The 25,897-nt window shown below is 36.7% G+C and overlaps 1 protein-coding gene across 2 annotated transcripts in view; it reads left to right on the forward strand.

Moving 5' to 3' along the window:
• DPYD (dihydropyrimidine dehydrogenase) overlaps window positions 1–25,897 on the forward strand; it is a 795,698-nt gene that overhangs the window by 24,916 nt on the left and 744,885 nt on the right. For both annotated transcript variants that reach the window (XM_004263062.3, XM_033437294.2), the window contains exon 2: window positions 14,240–14,350. In XM_004263062.3, coding sequence (XP_004263110.1) covers window positions 14,240–14,350 — 111 coding nt within the window. The remainder of the gene's footprint in view (window positions 1–14,239; window positions 14,351–25,897) is intronic.

The raw sequence follows: 25,897 nt of genomic DNA on the forward strand, positions 1-25,897 counted from the left end.
ATTCATCAGTGAAATGAAGATTAAAACCACAGTGAGAGCCTACCTCACACTGTTAGGGCTGTTATCAGAAAGACGAAAGATAATGAGTGCTGGCGAGAATGTGGAGAAAAAGGAACTCTTGTGCACTGTTGTAGGGACTGTAAATTGGTACAGCAGTTATGGAAAACAGTGTGAAATTTCCACAAAAAATTAAAAATGGAACTACCACATGATCAGCAATCCCACTTCTGGGTATTTATTCAAAGGACAGAAATCAGTATCAGAAGAGAAGATACTTGCACTCCCGGGAATGTTCATCGCAGCACTAGTCATAATAGTCAAGATACAGAAACAACTCAAGTGTCCATCAGTGGATGAGTAAATAACTAAAATGGAGTACACACACACACACACACACACAGAGGAATATTCAGCCATAAAAACGAAGGAAATTCTCTCATTTGCAATGTCATGGATGAACCTGGAGGACATTGTGCTAAGTGAAATAAGCTGGGCACAGAAAGGCAAAAATAGGGGCTGGGAGGTGGGGGAAATGGAGAGATGATTGTCAAAGGGTATGAAGTTTCAGTTATGCAGAGTGAACATGTTCTAGAAATCTGATACGTACAGCGTGGTGACCATAGTTAATAGTACTGTATTACTTGACATTTACTGAGAGTAGACCTAAAATGTTCTTCCCACACACACACACACACACAAAAGATAACTGTAAGGGGATGGGTATTTTAATTAGCTCGATTGTGGTAACATTTCATAATGTATATGTATATTAGAACAACATTGTATACCTTAAATACATATATAATTTTATAGTCTCTCAATTATACTGCAGTGAAGCTGGGAAAAAAGAACAGACAGATCTGTAGTCAGGAAGTAGATTAATGATTGCCTGAATCTGGGAGTTTGGGGTAAATGGAAAGTGACTACTAATGGGTATGGATTTTTTGGGGGAGCGGGAATTGATGCAGTGTTCTAAAATTGTTTATGATGATGGTTACACAACTCTGTGAATGTACTAAAAGCCATTAAATTGTATACTTTAAATGGGTAAACTGTGTGGTAAGTGAATTATATCTCAATAAAGCTATTATAAAAATTACTTGAAAAGTTAAAAAAGTGAAAAATATGAAAAAAAAAGTAAAATGTGTGACAACAATAGCACAAAGAGAAATACTGGGCAACTTGTTCATCATCAGAGAGTTGACAGGAGCTTTTCTAGTAGTGGTAGGAGCAGAAAATTATTTCAATGAAGACCCAGTGGGTGGCTGAACATTTTTTAACTGGAAATATACATGCATTCCTCTGTGAAGTGTTTATGCCCTTTTTGTATTTATCTTTTAGCATTTTCTTGTTTCCTTAATAATTTGTGTGAGCCTTGTATATGTTATAGATTAATGCTTTGTCATATTTCTTTGATAAATTTGATTGATATAGTTTAATAAGTGTTTGGAATAAGATTTCTGAGTTAGGATGGGAAATAAAATCTTAATATCTAAAGTCCATTCCAACTCTAATGTGCTGAATCCTAGAGACCCTGAGAAGATGCAGAGAGTTTAATTTTACTTATTCCTGAAAGGAAACCAGTTTAGGTCAAGTAGTATTTAATTACAACGGAAGAGTAGTAAAAGAGGCTTCATTTCTTCATATCTTAATTTAGGTTTAAATCCAAAGTATTTAAAGTGAGATATTTATGCCCCTAGTTGGAATTGCTAGATCATGTTTGTTAAAGAATTGAGATATCTTGATCTGACTTCATACTGCATATTTTCCATTAGCTAATACTACTTTTTATAATAAATGGAGATCATTCTCTTAGGCACTCAAACAAAGGTCATTAAGAATACAAGATATCACGTAAGAGAAAGGGCTTAGATAGTAATTATATCCATGCATTTTATATTAATTAAAATAGTTATCTAATACACAAAATTATATCTTTCTCATGGAACTGATCTTATTTCATATATAAATTTGATTTTTCCTCCTTTTAAAAACTTTTCATAATATTTTCTCCACATCAGTATTTTTTTAAACACAATTTATAATAAGTATGTATATTACTCAACTGTAGACAGACTGTAATTTAACTTTTCTCTTCTTGCCAGGTATTTTCCAGGTTTTTTTTTTATAAACAACAAGTCATACTTTCTTTTAAGAGGATCTCCTTTTTATTTTAAAGATTACAAGGGAAACCCTTAAAAAATACACTTCAAATCTAGCCTTTCCTAGACTCACCTTATGGGCTGACTTAGCACCATGCATTGCTCTATGAACATACTTAGACCACTTTATTTATTTATTTATTTATTTTTGCGGTATGCGGGCCTCTCACTGCTGTGGTCTCTCCCGTTGCGGAGCACAGGCTCCGGACGCGCAGGCTCAGCGGCCATGGCTCACGGGCCCAGCCGCTCCGCAGCATGTGGGATCTTCCCGAACCGGGGCACGAACCCGCGTCCCCTGCATCGGCAGGCGGAATCTCAACCACTGAGCCACCAGGGAAGCCCCTATTTTTCTTTTTTTGTGTCTACTTCGTCCAGTGGTCTGCATCTTCTTTTGTCGTAGGGACCACATCTATCATATGTTGGAGATGTCTGTGTTGTGTAATAAAATTCAAAATTTTGACCCTAGAACATGTTCAAAGTGGATAACAAGAAATTCATTTGTTTTCTTGTCAGAACTTTTTGCTGGTGTTATATTACCACAGATTGCAAGGTTCAGTTCAAAGTGTCACTGCTGCTTCAGCAAGTGATTAAACCTTCCAATGAAAGTAGGAAAACACTGACCTCCCATTTTGGAGTAGTTAATGATTATATGGCTTAAATATCTTTGTAAGTGCTGACAGATACTGAATGGTGTTTTTTGTCCTCTGCAATAGAATGAACACTAAGAAAACAAAATTCTGTTTGTTTTGCCAGCATTAAAGTTCGTTCTCCAGTGGAAGTTTCTTGCTGCTTTTTATGACTGTTTTGCTAAAGAACTTTTCTTATTAACCATTTTTTGCATAATTTTAGTAATGAAAAATTATGCTTGGTTTTGAGGACAGGAGGATATATAAACTATATCATTGCTTTTGAGGGTTTTACTGAACAGTTTGATGAGAGGGCATATATATTAATAATTGATATCCTATCTGATGTGTCCAGTGACAGTGGCAATAGGTTATCTAGAAGTTCATGGATATGATCTAAATAGAGGCAAGGACAGTTCTTCTTAATTTTTGGAGGAAATAGTTCTTAGTTCTTAAAGGAAAGTTAGCATTTAAACTAACATAAAGTGGCTGCATCCTAGACAGGAAGTGATGTGAGCAGAAGTGTGGAGGTAGGATTGTACACAGACTCAATAAACAACAAATAGGTGAGAGCGGAAGTAGGTTGGAGTGGTAGGTGGTACCAGATTGAATAGCAAAGTGATAATTTTTATTGGCATTAGGTATGTAACAGGGAGACATTCAAGCCTTGTGGTGTGTCTATGTGTGGGTACCAGATTGAATAGCAAGGTGATAGTTTTATTGGCATTATGTATGTAATGGGGAGACATTTAAGCTTTGTGGTGTGTATATGTGTGTGTGCACGTGCATTTATATGTGTGTAGGATGTCTGTTATATGGGAAAGAGAGAAAGTACAGAATTGAGGTGAATAGTTTAATTGGGAGAGTAGTAGTATATCATGATCCAAGTGTACTGTAATAGGATCTGCAATAGTTTGTAGAAATAGGAAATACAGAGAGGATGGGCCAGATGTAAATGACATTGGCATTGTGTGGGTTTAAGGAACAAAAGAAACAGTAGTTATAGATTGACCACATGTGAAGTTCAATTTACTGAGAAGTGGTGGTATTATTGACAGAAGTCAAGTGGAGTTAAAAAGTTGGGTGAAAAAGACAATACATTGTTTTTTGATGTGAAGAAATTGAGATAATGATGGAACATGCAAGTGGGTTATTTGGCATCCAGTGAAGTAGATAACTGTAGATCAAGACAGAGAGAGATCTCAGGGTTTGGAATATAGATATAAGACTCAGCTGCAGAAATCATTAATAAAGGGGCATTCAGAAGAGGTCCAAGGACCCTTAATTGTGGTCAAGAGGACAATGGAAGTCACAGAAGTAAAGGTAGTGAATAGAAAGAGAGGCCTTAAAACTCTGATACCAGAGAAACCAAAGACGATGTATTTCTGGATAGAAGAGCAAATCAACAGTATTGAATATGGCATAAAAGTCATAGAGAGTTGAGAAGTAAACTAAAGCTTATAGCATAATAAAAAAAAAGTTTTCAAAAGTTGCATTTTCTTGATTTTAAATAGTTCAACTCCCAAACTCACCACATCCTTGCCTCACACTTATCCTTCTCAAATTCTTACTGACCCCCTCCTGGATCGGGTGGATCCCAGTTGGGTCCTTTTCTTGCCTGGTGCTGCTTGCACCAATTGAAGGGGAGCAGGTTCGGCAAAGCAGAGCGGGAAACTTTATTGATTAAGGAATGAGGAAGGGAAAGCTCTGTGTTCTACTGAACCCTTCTCCCTCAGGGAGGGAGGCGAGAAACTTCTAAGGGGTAACAGGTGAGTACGCCATCAGACTTTGGGAAAGGGGCAGCAATTTCCAGAAGCAACCAGAGCATGAGTAGTGCTTTGGGCTCCTTTGCATGCAGCACAAACTGTGTCTCGCAAAGTGCAAGCCCCCTCTTTGGAAGGAGATCTTAGCATGGTAATGAGGCAAAGACAGCTTATGGACACTTTGGTTCTCGTCTGCACAGGCGCCGCCCTCGTGGTTGGGCTGGAACCGGTTCAGGGCGGTTGACCGTCTTGGCGCTTTCTGGCTGGGGCTGGTTCAAAGGTTTTGCCTTAGTTTTTGTTAAGCAAGCACAGCTGTGGGGATAGACTAGGGGATGGTGGGGCGGAAAAAAGGAAGAAAGTAGGTTAGTCTCTGCACAGGTGTGGATCTCTTCCTGGTGGCAAAAAGAAAATGTATCTTATGATAATTCTTCATGTTAATAAAATCAAGAAATTAATAGATCACTTAAAAATAATTTTAGTTTTTATTTCTGATATAAATCACTTGCTAGCCCATATATGTTTCCTTTTAGCTATTAACCATATAAATGAAGGGCAACTAGTCAATCCTTGGTTTATTACGATTTTGTGAACCTGGAAATCATGCTACTTGCTCAATTTAGTTAATTAAAAAAAAAAATCTAAACTCAGCCAAGGTCCTACTCTCTTCTTTCCCCTTAAATCTTGTTTTCTAGCTTTTCCATTTGCTCTCCAGTATTGCTTTATTTTTAGCATGCTGGCGTACACTTAGCCTCTCTTGAACTAAAATGACCTTTAGTCTTGTAAACACAGCTCTTTTGAGAAACAATGTATCTTACACACAAAAGTTAATAGATTAAAGGTAAATTGTAATAGTTTTCATATTACTTAAAAAGACTCTCAAAGGCTGATTTTTGAGGCCAAAAAATTTCTGTAAAGCAAGTTTTGAGATAAAGTTACTAATTTTTCTTGAATATAAAAAGTATAAATTCTAGAATATGAATTTTCTTAATTATCAGTGAACTGGTGAATATTTTTTGGTAATGTAATAATTCTCTTTAATTCTCTTCGTGCATAATTTTATCTTGAGTTTCTGTGTATACATTCCTATATATATATGCAACTCTTGAGAATGTAAGATACTATTTTAGCATGAGTTTTTATAGTTATGCCTTTTCCAAATATTGTTTTTTATTTAAATATATAATGCAGAGATACTTTGCAATAATATATTAAATTATATTATATAGAAAATAGTTTATAAAGTAGTGAAATTTTTAAATAAAATGGGTATACTACAGGTTCTCATCTTTTTTATATTTTTGATACCACTTTATTTTATTTTATTTTATTTTTTTTTGATTCCACTTTATAAGGGTTTGCATGTGACACTTTGTTTTCAATTCCTGTAATGAAAATATATAAACAGTACATAACTAGGTATATATGCTATTCAAATGGTTAAAGGAATAAAGGAAGATACATAATTAATGGCTAGTATTAATTTCTTTGTCAATATTGTTTTTATTAAAATTTAAGCAATACCATGTAATATCTCTTTTGTTTATTCTGAAGTTTCTTGATAAAATAAAAGTGTAGATTCAGTGTAGTACCACTACAATCTTAAGAGAAAAATATCTTTTAAGTTAATGCCCAAGATTAACAACATTTGCATAGTTCCACAGATAGTAGAATCCTTTCCATGGCTGTTATGGACTGAATGTTTGTGTCCCCCTTAAATTTTATGTGTTGAAGCCCTAACTCTCAATGTGATAGTATTTAGAGACAGGGCCTTCTCGGAACTGTGAGAAAGAAATGTCTATGAGATTCTTTTATAGCAGCCCAAGCTGACTAATACAGTGTCTAAGTCAGAATCAGTCACCACCTTTGGTATGCTCTGTTCTGTATTAAGAATTATGAGATTAATATCAGATGTATAAGTTATGAATCCTGTGTTTGAATTCTTAATCTTTTCTGAAAGACATTAAAAGACGTTTTTCAATTAGGAAGCACTTAGGTGCCTAATGTGTGGTGTGTATTCTGTAAGTGAAGAAGAGTGCATACTGGACCCTGCAAAGGCAGACAGCAGCTTCACGTGGCAGACCTTTGCTTGTTGAATAGGAGAGTGACATGATGAATGCAGTGTTTTAAGATACGTAAACTATTTTATTTGTATTAACTATTGGTTCAGTAGAAATAGATCAAATTTCCCAGGCATGGAAGTCCCAGAATGACTAGCATTTCTGAAGGGGTTCATTCACTTCCAGTTGATGAGTTTTTTGATGTTTTATAAATTCATCACTTTTGACTTGCCCTGTCTTTCTTGGGAAGGAAATGTAATATGAGTTCACCTAAACATGTTGCAGCCAAAGGTCCATGAGTTATATAGAGTTGTATGTTTTATAAAATGATATCTACATTGCTGTATACATGTACTGGATTTTAAAAATCTGTAATTGAATTTCATGACCCTTCCATTCTAATTTGTGGAGAGCATATTGCATTTTCAGGCAATGTGCCTTTGAAATTGCAGACTTAGGGCAAAGATAAGTTCAGAGACCAATGATTTGTTTTCACCTGGGATATATCTCTACTTACTGTCTCATTTATAGTTACCTTTTCACCTGTTGCCTTCATCTGTTTCTATATTCCTGTATGATTCATATATACATATGTATTCAAAATTAACAATATAAGAATATGAATATAAATGGGTTGAGTGGAGTCTAAAATCTAGTCCCATCATATACTAATTGATAACATGTATTAAGCACTTTCTGCATGCACCATTCTAAGTTTTATATGCCATTTTATTTAATCCTCAAAACAACCCTATGGGGTAGGTACTATTACTAATGACCATTTTATAGTTGAAGAAGTAGAGGGACTGAGAGTTTAAATAACCAGCAGAAATAGTAGAGCTAAAATCTAAGCCCAAATTTAATCTGAAACACTATGCATATTGCTTAGTAGATATTTAATACAATGAAAGTTGTAAAATTTAGGACTGTTAGAGACTCCATCCTTCATTAATTATGTATTAACTGTAGTGAGTTAGTCATTGTGCATAAAGGAAAAAATGTTCTTTGAATAGAGCTAGTAAAATGAAAAATATGGAAGATAAGTTATTTGGAAAGGTAGTCCAACCTAAAGGAAAAGAAATCTGAGCCTGGACAAGGAATGAAAGTGCATTAAGAATAATTAGATTTCTTGACCAGGACAGATTACCATGGATTTCCAAGGTTTTCAGACTTCAAGGTTATTTATATCTCAAGTGTGGGTGCAAGGTGCAAAATGGAGGCTGCATTCTCTCCTCTTCAGCTCCCAACCCAGCTGGAGTTCTGAGCTTATCCAAGAGCCAAAGACACCTTTGTAAATTCCTAAGTTACTTAAACTTGCCTTATACTATGACTAGTGATAGACATAGGAAAGAGTAGGGTAATTGGCTGAGATTGGGGCCTGTAAGCAAGAGACTGTTAAGCAAATGAATACTGAAAAGTTCAGTTCTCCATTGATGAACATTTGTTAGATTGTTACCTGGATGAAGCAAGAGATACTTAGCAAAATCATTAAGCAATAGTTGTTTCTGTTTTTCTGTTAGCTGAGAATATTTATAGAGGAAAAGAATGGCAGCACAATACAATGTTTTGCTGAAATCAAGATAGTTATACCGAATTATGAAAAAATGAGAAAAGCATGTTTTAAATTTTATTTATTTTTGACATGATTCAATGGAAAGTAGGAGACCATTATAGAGACCTCAGGATAAGTTACCAGAGACAAAATTTAAACATAATTTAAATAAGACAAAATCTAACTCATTAAGTTCAGCCTGTAAATCAGAAATGTCAGTGTATGTGTATTATGTTAATGGGTCAGTAAGCAATGACCAGTACTGAAGAGGAAACATTTGCTTATAATTTAAAATGCAAAGGATGAAGGAAGCTTAATGGTGCATTATGTTTGAATAATCGATATTGTGATATAAAACAAAGCTGTGTGTTTAGAAAGAGAATATGTTGGCCAAGTGGTTTTCTGCAATTGGAATTCAAGCTCTCAGTACTCAGTTCCAGTATTTTTGGGCTAAGACTTAATGCTTTTATTTGTGAAGTGAGGGCCTGTTATTGTAGTCAATATGGGCTCCTCTTTGTGTTCTCTATGGCAGTACAGAAGGATGCTCCTCAGATGCAGAATTCTAGTTTTTGTGTTGTGGCATTCCAGCTGCTTCCCAGAATAGCACTGACAGACAGCACAGTGACAACACATGCCTCTGACTTGATCTCATGTGTAAATCTGTCTCTGGATCATATTCTATCGTTTCTTAACCTAAATAAAATTAGTACAATGAAATTTTCTCAAATTCTGTTTTTTTGTCTTTAGAATCACCAGTACATTTTTATTGTGTTACTGAAAATGGGAAAGCCAAAGGCCAAATTCTTTGCATGGGAGAAAATCTCCCTTTATAAGCAGTATGCCTTATATCTGAAAGGGTTAATGGGCCTCTTATAGTGCTCAATTTATCCAGGGAGGGGACCCTGTGACCCTTTTAGGACCTGGCTTTGGTCATTTCTTAGGAAGAACACAATTTAGAACTCTCCTGTATTATTCTGCCAGCTGCTTAGTTATTGATGATATTGACTTTTAGTTTTAAAAAGTCTTGCTTTGGAAAATTGTTTTTAACAGCTCTCAACCACTCGTGTCTTGTATTTTTATTTTATATCACTTTTCATTTGGGATATTATTAAGTCAAATCCTTGGTAACCATTCTCCACAATCCAATTTATTTTTAGCCAAGATCCATTGAATTCAACTCACTGCCTTTTTGCAAAAGGTTAACCCAATATTTCATGTTGTGTTATACTTTCTACTTATGCTGTGTAAAAGAAAAGTTACTGTGATAAGCAGCCAATAAATTGCATTCAGAATATTTATTCTCAAAGTTACATTACTGTGCTGACATAGATAAACATAATCATTTATCACAGTATGGATTGTGGAAGTAAAAACTAAATGAAATACAGCCATCTTTCTTGCATATTACCCAGTTTTTTTTTTTCCTTTAAATGTTGGCCACAATAACTACCTTTAAAAAATGTCATCTTTTTATTTTTTATTTATTTATTTTTTTGCCGTACGCAGGCCTCTCACTGTTGTGGCCTCTCCCGTTGCGGGGCACAGGCTCCGGATGCGCAGGCTCAGCGGCCCAGCCACTCTGTGGCATGTGGGATCTTCCCGGACCGGGGCACGAACACGTGTCCCCTGCATCGGCAGGCGGACTCTCAACCACTGCGCCACCAGGGAAGCCCCATCTTTTTATTTATCAGTTTGAATTAATGTGTGAGATTAGTAATGGTTCAGGTTGAATAACTAAAACAAAACTGCATCTATTTTATAATAAGGAAGTGTTTTCAACTTTTTTTGTATAAAAATGAGATTACTTATGTTTTCTTTCTTTTTTTAAAATAAATTTATTTATTTTTGGCTGTATTGGGTCTTTGCTGCTGCTAGTGGGCTTTCTCTAGTTGCGGTGAGCGGGCTTCTCATTGTGGTGGCTTCTCTTGTTGCGGAGCATGGGCTCTAGGTGCACGGGCTTCAGTAGTTGTGGCACGTGAGCTCAGTAGTGGTGGCTCATGGGCTCTAGAGTGCAGACTCAGTAGTTGTGGCGCACGAGCGTAGTTGCTGCACGGCATGTGGGATCTTCCCAGACCAGGGCTCGAACCCGTGTCCCCTGCATTGGCAGGTGGATTCTTAACCACTGTGCCGCCAGGGGAGCCCACTTATGTTTTCTAATGTTGGCTCTTATTACTAGGTTGCTTTGGCATTATTTCATCATAAGGAATACACTATGAGTTTAAAACTCATAGCTCTATTGTTCGTTTGTTGTCCAGAACACAGACATCTAAATTGATAGATTGAAGAAATATCATGTATATCATATATAGCAATTATTAAAAGTAATCTTCATTTATACTGGGATAATAAAATAAGTCCCAATTGATGTTTATTAGAATGAATGCAGTATACAGTGAAATCCACTGAATGTAGAATATGTGTTTATTATTATTATTTGGTAACAGCCTTATTGAGATGTAATTCACATACTGTACAATTTACCTGTATAAAGTGTAGAATTCAAAGGCTTTTAGTGTATTCATAGCTGTGCTGCTATCACCACAATCAATTTTCATCATCCCCAAAGAAACCATATACCCTTTAGCAGTAATGTTGCATTTGCCCTAATCCCCCCAGCCCCTGGCAGCCACAGTCTACTTTCTGTCTCTATAGCTTTGCCTATTTTGGACATTGTGTATAAATAGAATCATACAATATGTGGTATTTTGTAACTGACTCCTCTCAGCACAATGTTTACTATGTGCATGTAAGCTGTTTGTGAATTTCCCAGATTTCTTTCTGTTATTGATATCTGTTTCCATTCCATTGTGGTTGGAGAACTACTTTGTATGATTTTAATCCTTTAAAATTTATTAAGGCTTGTTTTATGGCCTAGCATCTGGTCTGTCATAGAGAATGTTTTGTGTACACTTGAGAAGAATGTATATTCTGTTGTTGGGTGGAGTGTGGTTCTAGATATCTATTAGGTCTAGTTGGTTTACAGTATACTTCAAATCTATTTCCTTTTTGTTCTTCTGCCTTCAGTATAGGATTCTTGGTTGACAGTTTTTTTCTTTTAGTACCTTGTAAATGTTATCCTACTACTTTCAGACATTTATTGTTCCTGATGAGAAGTCAACCATTAAACTTATTGGAGTTCCCTTGTACATATGAGTATTTTTCTTTTGCTGCTTTCAAGATTTTCTCTTTGGTGTTGACTTTTAGCATTTTTACCAACGTTCCTATGTGTGGATCTTTTTGCATTTATCCTACTTCAAATTTCTTGAGCTTATTGGATATATACTTTAATGTTTTTTCTGTCTTTTTTTAAAATCAAAATTTTAGTCATTTTTCTCCTTATATTTTTTTCTCCTCCTTTCTTTCCTCTCCTGATATCCTGCTAAAATATTTTGGGGTACTTAATGGTGTACCACATATCTTTTTTTTTTTGTACCACATATCTTTAAGGCTCTGTTAATTTAAAAAAAATATTTTTTCTCTTTGTTTGTTGGATTGCATAATCTCTCTTGAGTTCTCTTAAAATTTGCTGATTCTTTCTTCTGCAAGTTAAAATATACTACTGAGCCCCTCTAGCAAATTTTTCATTTCAGTTATTGTAGTTTATTATCTCCATAATTTTAAAAATAATTTCTATCTCTGTATGAATATTCTGTTTGATGAGATATTGTTACTATACCTTCCTTATAATGGCTGCTTTGAAGTTTTTATTAAATCTTATACCTGGAACCTCTGAAAGGCAATTTCTGTTATCTGCTTTTTTTCTTGCATGGATCACATAATCCTGCTTCTTTGAATGTCTTGTAATTTTTTTTTTTTATTAAAAGCTGAACATTTCAGATAATATAGCAATTCAGGATACTAATTTCCTTCTCCCCCACCCCAGGGATGGGGGCTTGTTGTTGTTTGCATATTTGTTTAGTGATTTGGTGTACTACTTTAGGGAAGTCTATTTCCCCCAAGGTGTGAACCTCAGATAGCACTCATGTAGGGTGAAGTCGTGGGTGTGTGCCTAGTAACTCTGGGATGACAGGGGTTTTAGTGGGACTCTGTGTCTTCTCTTTGGATCTCTTTGTTAAACTATCCACCTCTGTTGGTATCACAGCCAGCTCTTAGTCTCTATTGATTGCTAGTTGATTGCTCTGCTGTTTTTGACAATGCCCTGGCATATAAATTGCTCCACAGTGTGATTCAGTTAAATTTGGGCCCCTTTGCTGGGGTAGCTTTCAGGTGAGTCTTTGCGGCTTGCTGTGGCCCTGCAGGAGCTGTTAGCTATTTCTTTCTGGTAAACTGTCTGCCTTATGCCTTACTTTATTGCTCTCATGAAGCTACCAGTTTTGTCTTAATTGTTTGGCATCAAAATCTTTATTGTTTTTGAGACTACCCTTAGGCTTGAACTTCCTATGTATTAATTCAAATAAAGTCAGTTCTTCTGGGGAGAGCCGTCTGTTCTTATGGCCTGCCTCTTTCTCTGGGAAAAATCTCTGAGCCACAGCTCCAGATCTAGGTGTGGTTACAGTGGCCTGCTTCTCACAGAGTGACACTCCTGCTTTTATGAGCAGGGCCCTGGTATAGGCGGTAACCTCTGATCTCAGTTTGCTTCTCTTGGTTTGCTAACTCTAAACCATGAGCGAGCTGAGATGATGGTGATCAGAACCCCATTGTTACTGGTATGTTTGCTTCTGAAGTAGAGCCTCTGCTCTATGAGTGGGGGCTGGGTGAAGCAAAGGAGCTCCTGACTTCTCAGCTGCACTTTTGGCATTTAGTTGCTGCATAGCTGGTAGAGTAGGGAGAGGGGATGAGAAATGTTAATGTCCTGCCTCTCTCTGGGAGACACCACAGCCTCAGCTAGAGGCTGGGGGCGGAGGGAGCTCTGTGTTCTTGGCTGTACTCACCTGAGGTAGAATTTCTGTCAGGCTGAACTGGGAACGTGGAGGCTGGGGGCAGACTGCACTTCGAATGCCACACACCCTCGCCATTCTTACCAAGTTTCAGTAGATTTTTCCTGAATAAATGTTCCTTCATTTGCTCTTTGGCTTTACGACAATTTCTGGAGATTTCAAAGGCTTCTTAATTTTACTAATTTTTATCAGTTATATTGTTCTGCTGGGGAGTTGATCTGCAGAGGTCTTCATGTGATTGTTCTGGAAGACTCCTAGTGGTTATGTTTTTTTTTTTTTTTTACGGTACGTGGGCCTTTCACTGTTGTGGCCTCTCCCGTTGCGGAGCACAGGCTCCGGACGCGCAGGCTCAGCGGCCATGGCTCACGGACCTAGCCGCTCCGCGGCACGTGGGATCTTCCCAGACCGGGGCACGAACCCGTGTTCCCTGCATCGACAGGCAGACTCACAACCACTGCGCCACCAGGGAAGCCCAGTGGTTATGTTTTAAAACATTGCTTAAGACAGGGCTTTGGAATTCATTTTTTATTCAGTTACTCAGGTGCTGCTTTACATGTGTGGTTAGAAAGGTTTTCTCTTCTACTTTATACCTCACAAAGTCACAGTAAAATATATAGATTTCATCTTTGGATGAATTCAAATGTAAGCCCAACACTCAGAAGAACTGAGTTCTGATTCATTCCCTTCCACATATTAATTGTGAGATCTTGAACAGGTTACTTAACCAGCCTCAATTTATTTGATCATCCAAGATTTTGGGATAATAGTAGCTGTTTGTAAGTTAAATTAAATAATACATTTGAAAGCAATTGGTAAAACTCTAAAAACTTAAAGTAGAGAGTATTATTACTACTTTAAATCAAATCTGGAATGAAGTGCCTCTCTTTTCATTCTCATGTAAGAATACTAATTATAAAATTTATCTTAAAGAGTTGTTATATTTCACATGTTTTTGAACTCCATATTATCATTAATAAATATTTTTATAAAGTCAGCTGGGATATCACCTAGTAAATGATTACTTTAGATAAGTTTGTTGTGGAATTACAATAGTAGAAGGGAAAAACAACATTTTTAATAATTGTCTTTGGGGTATGTGTGGGGAATCTTAAAATAAAATTTGATTTTTTAAAATGCCAACATATTTACACATGCTTATACTTTGTTTATACTGTCTTCAGAGTATCCTGGCTTTAAATCCTCGAACACAATCTCATGCAACTCTGCATTCCACTTTGGCCAAGAAATTAGCCAAGAAACATTGGAAAAGAAATCCTGATAAGAACTGCTTTGTAAGTACCACTGATACATGAGTTCATGCTGAAAATTATCTCATTCTACACACTGTAAGACCAGATTTTATACGTAGTTAGAAACATAATTAAATATGTGTAAAGTACAGCTGTGATATTTTTCTTATTTTAAATATTTTATATTTGAATAATCTGAAAAGTGTGTTTAATTTTGATGCTTAAAAATCTATTGAAATAGTTTAAAATCATAAATTTAGTTTGGTGCCAAAATTTATTTTCTTAAAAATCTGTAAAAACCTCTTAAAATCATTTTGTAATGACACAATGATACAGAAGAGTTTCAAAGTTATAAATATAATTCAGTTGAACAAGGGTATACTAATGTATACAAACTGTTATAAAATATGCTTTGGGGGAATATTTGAACATTAGGTATTCAATATGAGCATCTCATAGTTCCAGGTGAGGTATAGGTGCAAAAATCTGAGATCTGGTTGCTAGAATGTTATTTAATTGGGCCCATGAAATGATTACTGGGCTGGGATTGTTAGGCCATAAATGAGGATTAAGTACAACCTTGAAGGCAATTTTAAAATGCTGTCTTAGGAGGTATAAATCTTTAAGTTTGGGAAAGCAATTTCCTTTTTACCTGATTTCCCAAAATTAATTTCTCCAAAATTAATTTTCTCAAAGTAACTAGTGAGCTAATTAATAGTATTAGCTTATTTAACATTAGCTCTTTTGGTACCTTGTGTATATGTTCTATTTAATACAATGATTTTAATTTATTTTTATGCACTTCTTTCCTACATATAAACTCTTTGAGGATAGGAATTGAGGGTATGTGCTCATGTGCATTTGTTTTTATCTGATATTTAATCTTTCTGTCACTGACCAACCAGCAAAGTTTTTTGAGTAAAAAAAGAAATAGAAATACGGAGAAACAACATGACTTGAGATGATAACACAGCCACTTACTAGCAGATCTGGATTTGAAATTCAGTTTTCCTTGCTCCGGCTCTGTGAGCTTTGCATTCTACTATGACATTTCTAGTAGAGGTCTCTGGAAGGACACTAATGTGGTCCAAATTAGATCAAGGAATAGATCAACTATCAGTCATGTTCCTGTATAATGATGTGAACAATTGAAGGACACTGAAAAAAGAATCACATAATTTTCAAACTTGGAATGCCTTTAAAGATTATCAAGTCTAACTCTCTCATTTTAAATGTGATCCAGATAAATTAGATTAAATTAGATAAATTCTCTAAGGTCCCCTTTATAGATTATTAAACTGTTTATTTAGAAAGAGAGGCCTTCTCTATTATTATTATTGTTATTGTTATTTTATAAAAATTAGCATTTTCATTCCATAATGTTAGCCTGTAAACTGAGTGGTGTATATTGGGTTGGCCAAAAAGTTCATTCGGGTTTTTCCATAACGTGTTAACAGAAAACTCGGACAAACTTTTTGGCCAGTCCAATATTATCCTATTTTTTGTAATTGGCAAAGATACAGTGAGAAGTGTTTTTCTCTATTAAATATATATTGGCACAAATTCCTAGAAAAGCAATTTGACAGTATCTTTGGCAATATCTTTGACAATATTTGTTAATACCTGTGTTAGTTTGCTAGGGCTGCCATAACGAAGTACCACAGACTGGGTGGCCTAAAGAACAGTTTATTTTCTCAGTGCTCTGGAGGCTAGGAATCTGAGATCAAGGTGTCAGCAGGAGCGATTTATTCTGAGGCCTCTCTCTGGATTGCAGCTGGCTGTCTTTTCTCTGTGTCTTCACATGGTCTTCACTCTGTACTTGTCCAAATTTCCTCTTACAATGACACCAATATCTCAGATAAGATCCACTCTGATGACCTCATTTTAATTACCTTTTTAAAGGCTGTCTCCAAATTTGTCCAAATACAGTTACATTCTAAGTTACTGGGGGTTAGGACTTCAATAAATTAATTTGAGGGGATATACATACAGTTCAGTCCATAATAATACCTTTAAATTATCAAACACTTACACCCAGTAATTCATCTCCTAGTAAACTATCCTAAGGAAAGAATTAGGAATGTAGGTAAATAATTAAATAGAAAGAAGATCATCCCAACATTATTTGTAGAGAAAAATCTGGGGGAAAAAACCTACTGAATTCCAACCATTGGGTTATGGTTAAGTAAATTAGGGCCGATCTATTCAGTGGTAAATTGTGCAACCATTAAAATTACTTTTGAAATAATTAATAATCTGAAAAAATACTTACAATCTATATTATATGAACAAGGCACGAAACAGCACTGTATTTAAGAATGATTGTATGCACTTTTACATAACCACACTTATATACATATTCACAAAGAAAAAAAGAATGAAATGTTAATAGTAATTATATTTGTTTTCTTAGCACTTTTGTATATTTCAAATTTTCTATAATGAGCAAGTGTTAGAGGAAAAATAAAAGCTTTAAATATATGTTAAAATAATCTCAATTTCTAACAGCAGATATATTGCTCTGGATGTAAACCATTTTGAAAACTCTATGTGATACACTGGATTAATAAAGAACAGTGAAATAATATTCCCAAGGGGAAATATGGAGCTAGAGTTGAAAGTTATCCTCAGTGTAATTAAAGAATGTATTTTTTTCCTTTTCATTATTATTCTCTTTGTGCATGAATAAAAGTATCACCACAAGATATGATTTATTTTGAATTGATAAGTTTTCATACTTGAGTTTTATAATCACTCATCTAAACTAAAAAGCCTTATAGGTAAAACAAGCATAAGAAGATTCTGAAAAGTGAAGAGAAGGCCAGCCAGCTAGGGATATGGACCTGAAACATGACACAGTGATGAGTTCCCTGGGTTTTCTTTTTTCTGCCTTGGAGCTGAAGAAATTGGAAAACCAGAAATGCTAACTGATACACACACACACACGCACATGCGCGCACACACACACACACACGCACACACACACACACGTACACAGATCTCAACAAAGTCTGCTCTCTCTAGCCAAAATACCAGGAAAGGAACAGTCTAGCAACAGAAAACTTTTTGACAGTAACTGCTTTAATCTAGCCAAACACAACAAAAAAAATTGTGACCTCATCCTGATGCATTCATAAAGGCCGAGTGGGAGCCTAGACTTCCATCTTATGATGAGAGGATGAGATGCTCCAATCCTTCTGCTGGGTGAAAGAGTAGGGAGTCAGGACTTTCATACCCACTAGCTAGCCGGTAACCAAGGCAGCCCACAACCCCAGTCACCCTCTGTGGTGTCAGTGGTGAGACCACTGAACTTCTACCCCTATCAAGAAGAGAAGAAACGGGGTGAGGCTGAAAAATACCCCAAAAGGAAATAATAGCTAAAAACTTCCCAAATTTAACAAGAGACGTAAATCTACAGATTCAAAAGCCTCTGTGAAACACAAAGGAATCCATAGCAAGACGTATCATAATTAACCTTCTGAGAACTAAAAAGAAAGACAGTATCTTAGAAGAAGCCAGCCTGCTTGCTTCAAGGTAAGGACAGCTCCTATGGGCAGTTGTGCTCCAGATCCTTGCCCTGTAGCTTTGACTAAGACAAGACACTATCACTGACAAATGCTTGCTCAGCATTTTTTTTTTTTTCCTACCCTGCTTCACCCCTCTTGTATTGGTATTTCCTGAAGAACACTCACTCCATAATCACGTGAACCCAAATCCCTGTCTCAAATTTTGCTTTTAGGGAAAACGAACTTTAAATTGCTAAATTAAGAGCAAATTGTGGCCTGTATCAGCAGTACTTGACATAGGCAGTCACTCTCTTCTTCCTGAAATATTTTTTTCACTTGACTTCCAGGACATTAGACTCCCTGGTGTTCTTCTTTCCTTATTGGTATCTCCTTCTCACTCAGCGTATTTGTTGGTTATTCCTCATCTTCTCACCCTTAAATATCAGAGTGCCCAGGGCTCAGATCTTTCTTTCTTTCTTTAGAGACTCACTTAAGTTGGTGATCACATTTTGTCTCCTCATTTTAAATACCATGTATAGACAGATGGCTCCTGCATTTATATCTCTTGCCTGGACCACTTTCTTAAATTCTAGTCCTCTATAACAAAATGCCTAATGAATACCTCCACTTGAATGTCTAATCGCCATTTCAGTGTACACATACTGAAAATCCAAATTATGATCTTACCTCCAAAATGTATTATTCCTGGAGTCATGTCCATCCACCCTTTCTCTGAGAGCAAAATACTGAGTCCTTGACTTTGTTATTTCTCTCACCTTCCATACCTAAGTAGAAGATCCTTTTGGCTTCAAATATATCTAGAATCTGATTATTTCTCACCACTTCTACCACTACCAACCTTTCTAAGCCATCATCATTATCTTTCATCTGGATTATTTCAGTTGCTTTGTAATGGTTTCCATGCTTATGCCCTTTCCTGGTAGAGTCTCTTCATAATAATTCATCGGAGAAATCCTTTTAATATTCCTGTGCTCAGAATCTTTCAGGGGTTTTCTAGCTTACTTGGAGTTTGCATAATTTCCTTTGTACAGTTGTCACCTCAGCAAGGGCTTCTCCAGCCACCCTATTTAAAACTCTAACCTGCCACCCTACCAAGCTCTCTTTAGACTTCTTGGCTTCTTTGCGTCCCCAGCTTCATGAACCCTTGGTGCTCACTAAAGATCTGTTGAATGAATATGACCCCTCTTTTACATAGTCCTTACATACTAGACATAAGGATCACATGTTTTCTTGTATAGTGCTATATACAGTTTCCAGAGTCCCTTTGCATATTGCATTTGATTTTTACCATGATGTGAATGGACAACCCAGATTTGTTTCCTCATTATACTGATCTGTTTCCTCATTTTACTGACTATGCTGAAAATGTTAAATTATTTGCTTAAACTCATTGAAATTACTTAGTGTTGGAGCCGTGTCTAGAATTCTGGTTATCTGAATCTAGTGTGTCCTATCCAGTGTATTACCTGGCCTCCTTAAAAAACACGAATAAGATGATTAGAAAATAGATACGTTAAAGTTAAGGAAAATGTAGATTGTAGTGGTGGTCACATTTGTGACCAGTAATCTTACATCATTTCTGAAGGCAGCCAAAGAGCTCGTTTTGAACCAACTCCCCAACTACCAAATAGAAAGGCTTTATTTATTCGTGTTTATTTTGTTTTATTTTCTAATGATTTTGCTTTGGCTTTACAATTCTCTGTTTTGGTTTGACTCAGATAATTACTGCTTTATCATTCTTAGCATATCTGCATTGGGGCTGTGGTTTGGGTTTATTTGGGTAGAGTCCTCTCTGTCTCTCTTTCCACTTTGGTCCTTGAAGCAACTGTATGTTAGGCACTGTATTGAATGCCACTCAAAGGTGAATAAAATATGCAAAATAAGTAGTCTAAAATTGTCTATTAAATTAAATCACATTTAGTTTTAATAAACAAATATTTGTTTATAGGCTTTTTAGAAAATAGGCATCTGTTTTGGCCTGTAGAAGTACCCTAAGAATGGCAATTCTGAAATTTTTTACCCAGGAATTTCTTTCCTTGCCAAGTTAATACCATTCTAGTAATAATTAGAAATTCTGAATTCAGTAGGGAATTTAAACTGGCAAATGTGTTTTTACTGGTTAATGAAGCACGAAACAGTTATTTCCAGTATCTTTTAAGCAGGTGTTCTATAACTGCTGTTTATTTTTACCATTTTTGAAAATGTTGAACTGTCTTAATTACATAAATATTTTGTGCTCATTTTCCGTTAGCAATTTTTAAAGAGCAGAAAATGTTACAAATCAGAAAACTTACCCTGGGTGAAAATAAAAAGGAAAGGCAATTAAAGACAACCAATTATTTGACATGTTTTGAGAATTTTAGCTAATTTGTTTTAAACACATGGCACGTAGTAGGTGCTCAAAGTAAAATAATACAAATAAAAATAAACCATAATGTATATTAAGAATTTGCTGACTGCAGGTATATTTCAAAGTGCTTTCTATGAAGTAACTCTTTTTAGCCTCAGAACCACCCTGGTGAGGTAAGTGTTATATTTTATCTCCATTCACAGATGAGGGAAGCTTAAGAAACCTGTCTAAGGGTCCACAACTAAATGGTAGAACTAGAGGCTGAATCCATGCAGTCTGGTACCAGAGCTCTTTAAGTAGACTATTTAAAATAAGTAAATAAAAATAAATCACTGAACTTTTTTCTTCTAGTAAGTAATATGTAGGTTTTGGTAATCATTTATTTTTTCCCTGGGTGAGCTTCACCATCTTAGTCACTACTTTGTTTCTACATTTATTGCCTGTTTACAATGGGCCAGGCATTGTGCTGCTTAGCACTCTGGAATAAAAATGAACATGATATAAACCCTGCCAAGAAGGTCTCACATTCTTTAGAAGAAGACAGAAATATCAACATATAGTTCTCTTTCAAAGGACGAACCGTGGAGGAATTTTAATTATCAGTATGAGTTGGTCAGATTTGTCTTGAGAGGAATCAGTCTAACTTTCAGTGTAGAAGATGGGTTCAACGAGAAAGATGGGAGGCCAGGTCTCTGGGACTGATGTGCAAGGCTGGAAGACAAATCATGGAGACCAGGGGCGGGGAGCATGTAGGAGAGAGGATAAGCTTGAATATATAGGAGGTGTCTTAGTCTGTTTGGGCTGCTATAACAAAAATATCACAGACTGGGTGGCTTAAACAACAAACATTTATTTCTTATACTTTTGGAGGCTGGGAAGTCCAAGATCGAGGCACCGGAAGATTTAGTATCTGGTGAGGGCCTGCTTCCTCATTCATAGATGGCTTTTTGCTGTGCCCTCACGTGGCAGAAGAGATGAGAGAGCTCTCTGGAGCCTCTTTTATAAGCACTAATCCCATTCATGAGGGCTCCACCCTCATAACCTAAAAGCCTCACAAAGGCCCCACCTCCTAATACCATCACAGTGAGAGTTAGGATTTCAGCATGTGAACTTTGATGGACACAAACATTTAGTCCATAACAGGGAGGTAAAATAAATATGACTTGGGAGTTGACTTTATGTGTACACTTAATTGTTCATACGATAAATTGAGAGAAATCGTGAATTCAGTTTGGGATCTTTTGAGTTTCTTGTACCTGTGGGTCATCCTGTTTAGTTTAAAGGTTGAAGCTCAGTAACGGGGTCAGGAATGCAGATGAAGAGTTTTGAGTAATCAGAATATATGTGGGTAATTAAAGGCCTGTGGGCAGAGTTACCCAGGAAGGGTGTGTGGAGTGGGAAGAATATGGAGGTTAGACTTTGGGCAGGGATTAGGGAGAGGGGAGTTAGACACAGGCCTCAGGTGAAGAGTGTAAAGGAGGCACCAAAAGACTCAATAATCAAGGTAAATAATACAAAAATCATACAAAATATATAAATAATACAAAAAATATATAAAATGTGTATATGGAAGCACACTTCTTTCCTTTTGCCTCAGGCTCCATTGTGGCTCAGCTTGGCACTGAGCACCAGGCAAGGGCAGGCAGAGATGAGAATTTAGCCAAGAAGTGCTATGATGGGTGAGATGAGAACCAGAGGAGCGTAGTGGGAGAGTTCCTACAAAGAAGGAGAGATCAGTGTGCTTTTCCTCTAATACCCGATTACCGAATGGGGCTATTTTTTGTACTTTGGAAATTATCCTTCTAGCTTGCCTTATCTGCTGAGTCCATTTTTCCCTCTCAATTTTACATGACTATTAAGAGATGAAATCCACGTAGTTAATAAAGTTATTAGTCAACCAATCTCATTCAGAAAGGGAAGGTGGAAGCTTGGATCCCCAGCTACTTGGCTCTGTTAAACTTGACATAGAATGCAGGTCCCAATATTGGTACATATCAAATTCACAATATGAATTTTTATTTTTAAGCTCCAAAATTAAATGAGCTTTTGACCAGAGTCACAGTAAGAAAGCAATCCTATTCTGCACTGGCCTCTTCTTACACCATAGTTTAAAACAGCTTCTCAGGCTTGAGCTTGCTTTCCTGATTGCTGACAATAGCTTTCTTCCAAAAATAGTCTCAGTGCCTGAAGGAGTTTCTGGAATTAAAAAAAATAACCAAAACCAAGATTCTTTACAACTCAATGCCTTCTTCAATAGTTGAAAAATACATGGTTTGTATACATAATACAAATATCAGACTAGAAACTCAGGCATGCAGGAAATAAAACCTCCTTTATTTTCCTATAACTGAACTTAATTTTTAGTTTGAACTTCTCTAAGAGTAGAAGTTTAGTCACTGTCACTTTCAGAATTCTCTTTTCCCTGTTTGTCCCCCCACTCCCCCTTATTTCTCTGAGCTAATATATGAGTTTCTGGGGATTTGGTGGCAAGTGTGATAGGTGAGCTGAGCCCTGCTGATTCTTCATGACATCTTTCTTCTAATAACCATCACGGGGAATGTGGAGTCATCCTTCATTCCCATTCACCGGGTCCCTTCCTGTCCCTCACCTCTCTTCTACTTTGAAGTCACTCTCGAACACATGACAATCATTCTAACGTCCTTCTCAACACAGGGGCTTGGGGAACTTCACGGTTTAGTCACCTTTTCCCAGGGCTTCATCTAGTTAGTGGGTGACAGGTTCTCCAAGCTTATGATTTCCACGCACCTGGCTAGGGTTTGTCATTCCCCCTGTATCCAGCCTGAGGAACTGAGCTTCTTTCTCTGGATCGACCATTATTCCTGGACCCTTCCCTTTCCTTTTGATCCTCGTTTTGTTTTTCCATTCTTAAAATATTTATATAGTTTAGATGGGAAGGTAAGAGTGAAGGAAAAAATTTGCTTTTAACTCATCACACATATCCTCCTAAATCCACACTGTCAATCACCCAAGTTCTTCCAGTTTCCTTGAAAACTTGACTTCTGAAATCCGAAGTCTCACAGAAAATCTCTGTGTCGCTGCTTTCTGCACTTACATTCTTCTCTTTAAGAAATGAAAACCAGTGACCTAGCTGCCTAACATGTGTAAACTTTAGGAGGAAGGAGACAAAAATTACAGTAAAACATCTCGTATCCCACAAAGTCTGATTTTGAATTTAACAGAATCGGTGATTATCTCCCATCCTTCATCCAGCAGAGTATCAAATGAGGTCTGTTGGGGTGGGAAGTTAGGGTAGGGTAAGTTCCTACTTTGGGTTGGAGAGACTAAGAAAGAAGGGCTAGGCCAGGCAAAGCCATTCAGAACCCTGTGTTGGGAAGCTGAGATAGTACTTGCAGGACTCTTGAGAGTGAGTGTCTCCTTAAATTTTGTGACATGGACACCTCACTTACATCACCATAGTACTGACCCTGAAAACTGCTGCCAACCAAAGGCTTGCACTGTGCCGGAGGTACCAGCATGCCTTGGGACCCAGCAATGTCCCCATGAGTGTTTAAACTTGGTTAACAACTGCCAACCTGCAGCAGGGACTCAAATGGATTTGGATGGCACAGGTGGCCCCAGAAATCCTAGCTGGCTCACTGGGTGGGCTTCCCTGGTCCTTACATTAATTTCCCAGTAATGCTACTGCATATATTATCGGATTTTTTGGAATCATTAATCTGGTATGGTTTTACCATTTCTATTAAGAACAGTTATCCTGCTGCATTTGTTGAGAACATTGTAATGGATTCGAAAAATAAGTTTATTTTTAAATAGGTGTATTTTAAGTGATCTTTATTGGATCATCTCTTCCATACTTCTAACAAAGGTTAGAAGTTATTACTGTATAAATTTAGTAATTAACTTTATGTGTGTGTTAAGATAGACATAAACTAGAAAAAACTAATCCTTTAAAGAAAATGCAAGTTTAAAAGTTCAGCAGAGGGAAAATTTTACAGAGTTAAAATGTACTGTGAAATGTGACTACCTAAAAATCCTGTTGTCAGAATATACAACTTTAAGAAGAACAGGGATTCTGAGCCTAAACTCTTGCTGCACGGTCATTTAGACATATGTAAACCTTGTAATTTTGAAATTGGGATGGAGTCTTCAGTCGTATGAATTTTGACACATAACCAGTATTTATTTTACTATAGTAGCATACTACTTATGGGAAGGGCATTTTTGGTAGAAGTCTTAAAGTCTAGTTATGAATTTCTAAAGAATTTTGGGCAATCTCAATTTCTTTAAGAATACAAAGTATACTCTGAATCTGTACTTAAAATATGAAATCATTGATTGGTTTCCATTGTCTATATATGAATTATGAACTCCAAAGAGCATCTTTTGAACATTTTTGGGCATTGATCCAATGGCTAGAAATAAGGTACTTTTTATAGCATTGACCTCTCTTAGATAATTAATACATTGCATCACATTTTTCCATATTTATACAACACTGATCTTGGTTGGCCTCGGTCTGCAGCGACTAGAAGCAGGGTTTCTGATCCTGGCCAGAGATTAAGATTGGGTCATGGCAATGAGAGCACCGAATTCTAGCCACTAGACCAGTGGTCAGGGACAAGGCCCTGGCCCTTTGGCTTTGCAGAAAAGAATTCCCACAAAAACGGAAAGTAGTGAAACAAGTGAAGTGTTTATTAGGAGAAAAAAGAGTACAGTACGTGTGGATAGACACATGGGCGGACACAGAGAGAGGGTTGCGCCCTTGTGGTAGTTTAAATCGCTTTTATGGGCATTTTTTCCAGGTTTCCTTTGGCCAATCATTTTGATTTGCCTGGCTCAGAGTCCTTATTTGGTATATCTCAGGACCCTTCCGTGTGTGCACGCATCTCTCAGCCAAGATGGATTCCACCGAAGAGACCTATGGGTAGCTTGGCATAACTCCCCTTTTGACATCCAAGGAGCTTCTGGTCGGGAAGGTCTCCTTGACTTCGAGAGTGAGAAATATATGGTCTCTTATCTTCTATCTGGGCAGGGCCCAGCCTCTTCTCTCGATTTGTCATGCTATTCTCATCTTGGAGTATCCACAGGGGACAAACTCCAATTGCTTACCCTAGGGGGGGGCCCATCTACCTCCTGCCTCAACACTACTATAGATAAATTATTTTACTAATATTCATAGTATATTTGCTTGAAATCTGAGTTGTACAGTTTAATTAATTACCAAATATTAATGGAAGGCCAAATATGTGCCAACCACTGTGAAAAGTGGGGAAAGGGACAGATGCTTTTCCTGCCCTGACAGCTTACAGTCATTTGAACAGGCATTAAACTCATTCACAACCAAGTGTTGTGAGTATTGCCATCCATGGGACTTGAAGTATGTAACCTAGTCTCAGGATTTAGCATTAGAAAACAGAAAATTCTGTTTTCTCTCTGAGAAAACAGAATTTAAGTTGAAAATGTAGATGAAGGAAGGAAAGAAGAAGAAGGATCCCACCAGAGTACAGACTATATATTGCAGACACCTAAGATGAGGGAGGATATTGAACTAACGATATTGATACTTTAACAATTTTAGTGCTGCATGGCTGTGTAGAATATGGGGGGAAGTACCAAGTGATGAGACAGAAGAGATCAGAGGGGAGTAGTACAAGTAACAATAACAGTAATGATATTAATAATAACATTTATTGAAAAGTTCTTTATGCTGATTCTTTCATTGAGAGAAGT

The sequence above is a fragment of the Orcinus orca genome, chromosome 1 (assembly GCF_937001465.1).
Source record: "Orcinus orca chromosome 1, mOrcOrc1.1, whole genome shotgun sequence".
NCBI lineage: Eukaryota > Metazoa > Chordata > Mammalia > Artiodactyla > Delphinidae > Orcinus > Orcinus orca.